At 37.1% G+C, this 11,637-nt stretch overlaps 1 protein-coding gene across 1 annotated transcript; it reads right to left on the reverse strand.

The window, feature by feature from the left end:
• Nucleotides 1–9,141: 9,141 nt before the first annotated feature.
• Nucleotides 9,142–11,073, reverse strand: LRP1 (Lateral root primordium (LRP) protein-like protein). The gene is made up of 2 exons (XM_089601922.1): nt 9,798–11,073; nt 9,142–9,729 (listed from the first exon to the last, which is right to left on the reverse strand). The coding sequence occupies exons 1-2, from the start codon at nt 10,273–10,275 to the stop codon at nt 9,368–9,370; spliced, it is 840 nt and encodes a 279-aa protein (XP_089458048.1). The 5' UTR covers nt 10,276–11,073; the 3' UTR covers nt 9,142–9,367.
• Between the last annotated feature and the right edge of the window lie 564 nt (nt 11,074–11,637).

Below are 11,637 nucleotides of genomic sequence, written 5' to 3' on the forward strand. Positions count from 1 at the left end.
ATGTTTCGTGTATGGTAATGGTTACCACTCTCATTTAGTTCCTAGATTAGTGGATCTTAAATATCTAATGTCTTCTATAAATAGATGTTATGTTAATTCCAAAAAAAAAAAAACCACCATTAGCTTTTCCTATTCTTTGTAACTCATTGTCTAGTTCTTGTTTAATATTATTTGAATATTGTCTAAAACAAAATTAGTGTTTTATTCATGTATTATTTATTTTAGTGTCTTTGATCTTGGGCCATGTTGTCGACGAAAATGGACTCGTCAGTTTTCCATCCGAGAGATGGAATTTTACTCATGATTAACACACCTATCACCATATGATCGAGTCATTGCTCGTGACCTCCACCCTGCAACTCCTTTCACCTAACCATGACCGACCGGTGGCTTATTCATGGCCTCCACCCGGGAAGAGCTCCCACCGGCCATGACTGAGTCATTGCTCGATCATGAACCCAATCTGGCAGCCTGTTCCACTCGGCCATGACCGACCGGTGACTCGGTCATGGCCTCTACTCGGCCAACTTTGTTTTCCATGGCCAAAATGACTCCAAACTCATTTTCCACTCCTTTTTCACCCAAAGTGGGCTCGACTACCCATCTAGGACACCCCTACACTCTAGAAACTTTATAAAAATCATTTCTTTCACCACATAGGAGAAACCTCAACTTACAAACCAAAACTCTATATAAACGCTCACTTCTCTCTCTCCCATCACACCTTTTAGCACCATCACTATCTCTAGACTTCCATTACACCAAGAACATTCTTCCTTCTCTCATATCATATCAAGAAACGACCTTTGTTCTTCATTCTCCATCTTTTCCCATAAACCCATAACCATAAATCTCCATCTTTTTACACAAAATCACCATGTCTCTCACCCTCACCCACGTCTTCATCTTTCTCCATAGATCTACAACTCGTGCCACTATAAAACCCATTTTCACGGAAAAACAAAGTTACATCTCCCATCCTTTCTCTCTAGAATTAGAGGAAAAAATCACTCTTCACACCATCTCTCATTTTCTTCCATATCATACATCATGGCATCACAAATGCTTCATCAAATACCTTCTAGAATTGCTTAGAGGCTTGTTGAACCGTATTGACTAGCTTATCGTCTCGCAAAGAGGAACATCTCACTTATTATCTCTTTACCACTTTGTTTCATCTCTTACCTTAAAAAATTGAGCTACGAGGAGTCTAACCATCCAACAGACCTAGGACAGCTCTCCTAAAAACCCTTACAAGTCTTGGCCTATCGAGTTCGTCCTCATTCTCCTTGATCTCTTCATGGCTACCTTTCCTGAAGACTATCCACCACCTAGGACCACTCTCCTAAGGACCCCTAAAAATCTTGGCCTATCGGGTTCATCCATATTCGCCTTGATCTCTCTGCGGATACCTTTTCCAAAGGCTTTTCACCACATAGGACCACTTTCCTAAGGACCCTAAGAAATCTTGGCATATCGGGTTCGTCCCGATCTGCCTCGATTTCTTTGGGGCCAAAGGAAGTCGCCTCTAGCCCCAAGGTTGTCTCTCTAAAGAACTGTAGAAATAGAAACCTTGTGGTCCCTAACCCTCGGTACCTATAGTCCTTGGAACTAAGGAAAAATAGCCCCCTCCCACGTCGTATGAAAGCAAATCTTCCGTGGGACACACGTCACAAATGTTGTGCGAAAAACCACATTAACACAGCGGCGCACCCCTGCAAAATGCTTAGCTCATCATTAAATGAAGACATCTATCTATATAATCACCAATCAACAATCCAGATCATGATCAACAATCTCAAATAGTCTCAATCAAGATCAGCTAGCTATCTTCAATCAACCAAACAAGATTCAAACTAAAATAATAATGACAACAAACTAGAGTTCAAGTACTCAAATAAAAATAAAAGAAGAGTTAGAAAGATGAGACTATGCAGTAGCTATACAGATGATGCGAATGGAGGGAGTTCTCACAAGCTCCTCTCATTTTTCTTCTTCTTCTCTCCCAAAGCATCAAGTTCCTTAAATGGCTCTTCTTCAATCTCAAAACCCAAAAACTTAGCTTTAGCAATTCTTTTCTAATCTCATGTGTCTTCCATGAAATTAGACCTAACAAAGACTATATTTTGTTTTGATGAGTATTTTCGAAGCATTATGGGTCCATAGATATGATCCAAACGTCAAGAGTAGCTCAAAAAACGGTAATTTTAAAAACGCTACGCGTCTCCAACACAACATGTTGCATTCAACGCGACGGTTGCGTGAGTTTTTGTTGTGTTTTGGATGTTTGCGTCGCGTTGGATGTCCAACGCGACACATTGTTGATGCAATGCATTGACTAGTTGACGCATCGTGTCGACTTCAACATTTTCAGCCTTCTTCAAATCGCTCGGAAATGCTCTGAGTTCACTCGTATAAGCTCTAAATACTCATCTTAGCCTCTAATACTACAAAAACAACATCAAAATACCCGAGAACAAATCTCGATTCTCGCTCAAAACGCATATATTACAAAAACGCATGTATTACATTATAATGATAACAATATCTATAGAAATCAAGTTATAGTCAACTAATGTTAGGGTAAGAATTTGTAGAACTAAAATCGTGTATTACTTTGTATAAATTTAAGTACTAAGGTATTATTTCACACAATTTGAACTGAAAGTTAAGTTAAAGTTAATTAAAAAAACGAATATATTTCATTTTATGAAATTTATGTTCAGAATTTAAAATACCGTTGATCGCTGATTTTTCGATGGTTCCAAATCACAAAAATTCCGACCACCAATAAAAATACGAACGGAAAAAGTACAGAAACATAATGAAAAAAAATATGTTGATGAAAAAAAAATTGACAAGAGATACTGGCCAATAGAAATATCGACAAACAAATATGCAATAGAATATAATAAAAATCCATATTTATATAAATATAAACCAATGAGGTTAACTTGAGACACACAAATGGCTAGAAATGTAGTTTGAAACTGAAAGACGTACATACATGGCCGACCCAAATGGTAAGCCACTTAAGCAAAGACTTAAGGCTGCAAATTTTTTGTGAAAAAAAGTTTTAAAAAAAGGCCTCAATTTTTTTTTTTTTTTTTAAATGCCTCGAATTTTTTAGAAAATAAGCTATTATATCTAATTTTTTTGTATATGTTTAAAAAACCCTAATTTTTTTACTCTTGCTTACGGCTACATATTAGTTTGGGTCGGCCCTGCGTACATCAATACATCAGTACCAAGTGGAGTGAAATACATACTCCTATACTATTGACAGCCATATTGAAATTATATTTATGAAAATACATTTCAAGTAAGTAGTTTAGTCTCTAAAAAAAAAAAAAAAAAAAAAAAAAAAAAAACTTGTTCCAACACATTACCAAAAATTTGCGAACATTTTAAACTTTGAGTATAGCTGCATAAATGGATTGGAAAAGTTTCACACTATTGCAAAATTATTTATCAAAATATGAATAAGTAGAAATGAAATTTGTTGTAACTAACCAAATTTGTCATTCTTATTGGGAGAATAGCTCAAGTTTCATTTTATTAAGCAAATAACTCATATATTCGGCTAAGACCATAATGCCCTCACTTCCTTCGCGAATAGGTTAATTTAATTAACGTAATGGAGTGAGCTAGGTTGATTTATTAACTTATTGGTTGAATATTAGCTTAGGTTCTGATTTTTTGTGAGTATAGTTTGTTTACTAAATGATTGAATTAGGAATTAGGTTAATTAATTGAATGCTTTGAATATCAATTGACTTAAGTTCTTATTTTTGTAAATTTTTTGTGAATTTCAAATCTTTCACGAATCAGTGAATTAATTAACCTAACTCACTCTAGTACGTTAATTAAATTAACTTATTCGCGAATTTACAGTGAATCAACAAAATCAGATATTTTTCTTTCTCTTCTTCTTTTTCTGCGGGGAGGCTTCGTCGAGGCCTCCGTCGAACCGGTTCGACTCGAGATGGAGAATCAGCAGTCTCGGGAGACGAGTGAGCTCGATCGCCGGAATCTCGCCGGTGAAACGGTTATGCGAGAAATCCAATCTTTGGACTCGCCGGAACTTCGAGAACCTGGAGCAGGAGGGCGTGGTGGCGGCAGATGTGATGGAGGAGTCGTCGGAGAGGTTTGGGGCGGCGGTGAGAAGGGTAGGAGTTAGGGTTAAGGGAGGTTGTAGATGATAAGGATAGTTTAGGTCGTCTATTAAAGTTGTACTATTTACTTATTAAAATGAAACATGGACTAGTCCCTTAATATTGTTGAGTCAATTCGGCTATTCTCAAAATAGCCCTTAAGTAGAAATCTGCTTCTGTTTGTTACGTGTATACAAATTTGATGAGAGTTATTTATTCGCGCACAATTCAAATTCAGACTTTGCTCAAGATGGTCTTCTCACTCTTCTTTAGAGGTAAGTTTGACAATACATTAGATGTAAGGAGAAATAGCTTTTTTTCCCTCAGAACATAAAATACAGATAAAGAGTTTTGATTCTGATCAATGTACAGTCTTGTACATCTAAATTCCAACAACAAAAAATATAAATGTCAAAACATAAGCTGCAAAATCATTCCAATTACCATATATAGAATCTATCGTTGGCATTTTGGTTTCTTTCCCAATAGGTTTAAAAAGAGAAAATTTTCACTTTAGATTTGTGCATATATTTATGGGGCTGGATATAATTATTGTCCTTGAAAGAGAAATCCACGGCTAAAGGGTAGAAATAGTTGCTTTGGAAACAGGTGAGATTCTTCCTCCATAGCTATAAGGGAAAAGAAAAAGAAAAAAAAAAAAAAAAAAACCCTCTTAAACGACAATGTTCGTACAATTCCAGAGAGTCCCAACTACTCTTTAAAATCCAATCAGAGAGGAGAGACAATTGTAAGTGTCTTTGAGACGCGTTGCAAATATAGCTATTCACAGATCAATAATGACCCGGTTGAAAGAATACAAGTACATATAAGAGACGCAGAGGATAAAAAGATGATATTCTTCAATGGTCTTATTGGCCATCCCAATGCAAATTAAATAAAAGTCGAGGTTCTAGGGTTTAGGGCAATAGCATAAAGCACCCACACATACACACACACACACACACACAAGAAACACACCCAAAAAAAAACAAAAACAAAAACAAAAAAAAAAAAAACAAAACAAATTTCAAAATAAATAATTTGTTTAGGCGTCGTGAGTTATGACCTGTTTTCGCATTACCAAAGAATTGAATCTTATGATTCTTGAAAGAAAATAAAAATAAAATACACGAAAGAACCCATAATCATGACCTATCAATTATGCCACTAAAAGGAAGGATATTAAAGAGTTCCAAGATAGATAAAACATGGTGGATTTTCACATACCAGTTTCGAGAGATTTGCATGGAGACGCAAAACGCAATTAATAACGACTTCATTATTTTCTTCTTGCTACAGACTTCTGTACTTTTTTCCCAGTAAATACTAAAATATATTATTTGTTTAACACGGGCACTTCCAGAAGCATTTAATACATTTCTTCACCTTTTAGGATGAGTAATAAAGGTATGAATTAATTGTTCATCGCTGCATCAAGAAATTTATCACCCAAAACAGGTAACGAGTGACAATCAATGTTTATTTAACACGCTCAAATATACACGCAAACGAGAATCGTATAACTAAACCAGAAAAGGACCAAGTGAATTCGAATTGCCCTAGTTTATCTATAAACAGTCGAGTTTTCCCGCATATTGGGCACTAAATAATTGTATATACTTGAATGCTTGTACTATTTGCATTTTTTTTGTAATATATCAAGACCGCTTAAAATCCCAGAAACAAAAATAATATCAACATCACATAATATACACACATGGATATTGACAATAAATAAATGTATCACACTTCTATATCTATTATCCCAAAAATAAAAAAACAGTCACTTTTTGTGATGTAATTCCTAGCAAGCTGTACCAGCAGTGCCACAGTAGAAACGAGAACTAATTTAATAAAAATATATACATGCAATATATTGATGTATATTCGATAGAATTAAATTGTAACCGTATAACAATTTGGCAGAAAATCACCAAATGTATCGAAAGGCTAAAGTAAAAGTACAATGACTAGACCGATACTGAGAATCTCATTCGGTCAAGCTGCCCTGAACTGAAACCACACATTTGTATGCATAACAAAGCTGAAAACAAAACCTTACACCACTTAAAGTGCTTGTCATCATCACAGTAACAGTGGACTTAGTGTGCGTTACCTAAATTTGACTAAAATCTAAAGCTAAATTTTGCACACAAGTTTGTTGCAAGTCATATGTCTTCATGAAATAATTATAATTATAATAAAACATGCGTATAGACTGCGAAATAGGATACATACATACATACATCGCATTTACAATAGGACCCTAAGCAGCTCACCGTAGATAGATAGTATACGTGAATTGTATTAAGCATAAAATTAAACTTATATTAGTTAAAGACTAGCTCATATACACGTCTATATTAGCAATGCTGCCAATCTATGTAAAGGATAAGAGAAAAACACTGGTAATTTAAGAGAACGGACTCATAGGTCCAGGATAAATATTTTCTCAAGCATTGCAATCCATACAGACTATACAAAAAATCTAAACCAAGACCACATTGCTACTAGGCATATCCACAAGAACACAAGAAATATGGTGTATTACTTGTTATCAGCAGACTTTCCTAATAAAGACGTTCATAGATATAAACATTCATCATCAGAATCCTAGCGATTTTATGCAATGCAAGCAAGATGGGAATGAACTCTATACAAAAATAGCACTTAAAATTTAACGTACTTCAGAAGCCAGGTGCAGGAGAAAATGATTTTTTAATTTACCTTTTTACCAGTACTTCTAATTTTACAGACAATATGCTAAGTAGATACGAAACAGATATGCATTGCAAGAAGATCAAGAAACATTCGATCAAGACTTGAACAATCATTTTTACTTCTAAAGATTATAATTCTTTTCTTACTGACGAGTATAACCAAATTTTCTCCCAGTCCCAACTATATATATATATATATATATATACACACACACACATAATGAACTGGACTATAAAACGAAAAACTAGTGGATTTCAGTTGACAAAAGAAAATACAGAAACAACTAAAATATCTTTTGTTTTTCCACTATAACATACATGGACAAATAAAGATTATCCATTATAAAACAACCATGCGTATCTAGATAACAGAAATTAGTCGTTATACATGTCAAACTCAAGAATCTTTGTTTCCCAGAAATTCTGATGTTATTGAGTCAGAAAGACTAGTAACATCAACTCTTTCTTAGTAAATTGTGAAAAAAAAAAAAAAAAAAAGAACTGATCAGATTAGCCAACACACTATACTGCAACTTTGTAATCTTACAATGGGAATTAAAAATGACTTGTCATTCGCATAAAATGCCTAAAAGATCAGACAGTACCTAGACACGGGTGAGAATTAATATTGACATTTTTATACCGGTATTTCTATAGAGACACATCCAAAGGAATATAGAAGGAAATAAGTCTTTAAAATGTAATATTAGCTAGCATACAATATAGATAAAAACAATTCGATGTTAATGCAATTCACATGGTGATATCCAACTATTAATAAAATATATATTTGAGTACATTATTTAAGGGGGACAGCATATGGGAAGAAAGGGAAAATTGAATTTAAAAAAAAGCAAGCATTGAATTTAGACATAACCTATTCTTCACTATTATGATTAATTAAATCAGATATTGTCAACATTTGTATGCAAGGGAAGTCACCCATGCCTCGAGCGTCTAAACAAAAAATAAATTATTAATGACAACGCCAAAACACACCTATCCTCCACACATTATCCTGCTAAGCACAAATGATTGTTTTATATCTATACAAGCAATCAATATTGTTCTTATATCGTGATGGTAAAAAAAAATTGTTGTTATTAAATTGCTAATATTATTCTTGGTTCTTGCTATGAACATCTGTCTCAGTGTAGACGCAAAAATACGGCTTAGTGTCCATACATTGTATGTATCAAATTCGGTAGTAGTTAAAAAATAGCAAAAAAGTACCAGTCATTATGAGGTTAAAACAAATAAAGGAATGAATACAATAAGGAAATTACGTATATAGATCATAAGAATATGCATTGATTAAATGGATTTAAAGTTTCAAAAGTTAAAAGACATCAAATGAATTCTAAACAGATGTTCCCTTAGTAATATAAAAATAAAAGAAAAAATTAAAGAAAGAGGGGGAAAATGCAATAGAATCTGAACGCATGCAATCACAAGACTAGTATACATATATATGAACATAATATATGATTTGAGTTTACAATGCAAAAAGTTGGGCCAAAGAGAGAAAATTATATATTTGTTATTACTTGGTTAACAAATGATGGTGACATCACAACCACTTCTCATGCTAAAGTCTAAATAAGAAGCACTATGATTGTCCAAGTTTTTATTTGCTCAAAAAGGCTGAGGATGAAAAATTGAACTAATCACATCAGTCACAGGGACAACCATGTGGTGAGCCGTAATATTAGGCACTGAGGTTCCATGACCATTTGACAAAATAATTATCAAGGAAAATCAGTTTTAGAGTAAAAGTCTTTTCTAAATATAGAAATTACCTTGGGAAGAAAGAAGGAAATGGACGTCAAGCTCACGAGTATAATAGCGGGTACAAACAGAGACAAAGTTGCAGCAACGAAATATAAATAAAATAATATTTAGCTTTATATAATTTGAAGGCGTTTATATATATACATGATGGGTAAAAAAAAGCATAACTTTACACTGTAGATTTCACCTAGGGAAGCACTAGCACTATATCAACAGCTCTTGTGATGGAAAAGAAAGCTACCTACGGTTCACCAGCTACGATAAAGCGAATAGGTTAAATAAATATCACATTGAATAATATCTACTACTCGTGAATTTTGATTTATATTTTTATTTTCAATCTACAGGCGACTTCTTTAGTAGTAAATCGAAACGGCAGCAAGGAAAAGCTATCTGTGATTCTAGCAGAAGAAGCCATGAACACGGAGAAACATATGTTACTGAAAAAATAATACTAATAGTTAGCGCAGACAATGGAATGTAAATGATTAGCAATATATAGATAGGCCAAAAACGAGAAAAGTTTTACACTAGAATGTTGCTTCTTTGCCGAGCACAAGAAACAAGATGTGCTATATTATATGTTCACATTGTGACATACCCGGAAAGAAAAATCAAAACTACTTCTATATATATATATATATATATATATATATATATATATATATATTTATAATTACTATAACTCTTCTTTGATATCAATCAGTTTATTTGATTACCATAAGTGGAGGCTCCTCCTTGAAGGAAGCCGCCGGAAGAAGAAGCGTAGACGTCGGAGGGGTCGATGATCGGCGCCGACGAAGCTCCGGCGGGGTTGCCCCTTCCTCCGCCCAAATGAAGCTCGGAGATGTTAGGGAAAGTCTCCGCCGCCGCGGCGGCTGGGGTAGCGGAACTCTCGAGTCCCTGGTCGTAGAGGAAGCCTTTGAAAACGTGGCCTCCGATCTTGACCACCGCCTGGTAAGCGTACTCGTCGTCGCCGTCCTCCAACGCCGTGACGCGGACGCACTTGAACACCGCCTGAGCCCGCACCTGCCCGGGCAACGCCTCCTTCATCCCCGCCGCGTCTGCAAAGCACACTACCGTCAGAGAACAGTACACGTGGCTGTAGCGCTGGAAACCCTAAGTCGAGGACCTTGGTGGTGGTGGTTGCTGGAGCTGGTGTCGAAGCTTCTCGGGGGAGTGGTGTTGGAGGTGGAGGTGTGGGAGGTGGTGGTGGTCTGAGACGGGATGAGCCTGGGCTTCTTGGCGCCGGAGGTGGAGCCGGAGGAGGTGATGAGCTGGCGCTCCCTTCTGCGGGCGGCGGGGACCCACGTGCTCTTCACGTGGGTGGAGCACTCGAAGCCTCGGCTCTTGCAGCACGTCCTGCACCGCCGGTGCGTGCAGTCCTTCTTCGCCTGGTTGCCGCAGTCCTGGCAGGTCGTCGTTCCCGCCGACGCTGAACCCACTCCCACCAAATTAGGGTTTCCTCCGCCGGCTGCCTGGCTCTGGGTTTGCTGCCAGAGGTGGATTCCGGGGCGGGGCCTGTCGTCGTCGAGGCATGGGAGCAGCGGGATCACTCCATGGGGGTGGTGGGGGACCACGAACACGTCGCGGAGGCCTACCATGCCCATCTCCGGCGGGAGGTTGTAGTTCCGCCCGGCGGGCCACCCGGCGGATCCGCCATTGAATCCCAGGGAGAGGTCGTCGGGCGCGGCGGAGGGCCTGGAGGACGCCACCCAGTCAGCGAAGGCGCCGGAGTCTGAGGGCTGAAGCCTCGTTCTTGCAGTAGCCACAACTGCAAGTCACGATTGCCAGAGATCTACCACTTAGGTTGGGTTTGGGTTTCGGTTTGGGTATATGGGTTGGGTTGTGTGTCTGGGCTGGGGACTAGTACTAAATCATGGATATGTAGGTGTTATGTGCGTAACCGAACAAGTGTGTGTCTTGTGGGGTACTACTCTCTGAGATTGTCTCTCAGACAGATTGTTCGAGAAAGAGAGAGAAAGAGGGGATTGGTGTTCTCTTTCTAATAACACGCTGAAATATATTTAAATAATTTACAAAACAGGGAAAAAAAAAATGAGAGAGAGATGTTTGTCTTGCTCGGTGGGTTGGGTGGCTTTCTATCCTCTGCCGTGACTGTGCTAAGAAGACTAAGAGCTGCTGTTTGCTGTTTCTTCTGCGAGAAGCACTGACTCTGGCTTTATGACCCAAAAAGTTCGTTTATGGAAGAGAGAGACACAGAGACCTTCTTTCTTTCTATGCTGGGCCGAGAGAGATACGCATATATATATATATATATATATATATGCATGTAGAATATGTATGTGTAATATATGTTAGATTTAGGCCAGAGAGATATAAGCTCAGAGTCGACAGTCGCAGACTTATACCCAACTCTCACCAGACGATCCCAACACTCAGCTAGCTCCCACAGTCCCACTTAAGGCCGTATTATTTTTATATACATATATTAAATTAATATAAAGAATAAGGATAATTTCTTACATATATGCAATAACGACCTTTCTTCTGTATTTAATTTAATAGAATTTTTCTTTTTATGTATCTCACCTAGTATATGCTACCCTAGCTTAGCTGTTTATGTTTATTTTATATGTGTGTGTTAAAATAGTTTTGAGGACTTTTCTCTCCATCATGATCATCACCACAACCATATCATCAAATCTTTCTACTCTTCTTCTTCTTTAGAGTCTTTTTCTAAGCTTTCTTTTTATCTCTACTCTCTCTTTCTCTCTCTAAAGCCCTCGCTCAACAATATGTATGATAGAAAGCGAACACTGAGGTGGGTTCCTCCGGCTCTAACCTCTCACTTTCTCTCTCTCCAATAATCACTCAAACAAAGCAATGCATATCAAAGCAGTATTGAAGGAAGAGAATAGAGGGTATAAAGACTTTTGTTCCCTAGTTTTTGGTCTTACGCGAGCTCTCTAAAGTCACATGACATATATATCTTCTCAATCTTTCTCATT

This window comes from Urtica dioica, chromosome 11 (assembly GCF_054948205.1).
Source record: "Urtica dioica subsp. dioica isolate 48M chromosome 11, U.dioica_male_clone48M_v1_H2, whole genome shotgun sequence".
Taxonomy (NCBI): Eukaryota; Viridiplantae; Streptophyta; class Magnoliopsida; order Rosales; family Urticaceae; genus Urtica; species Urtica dioica.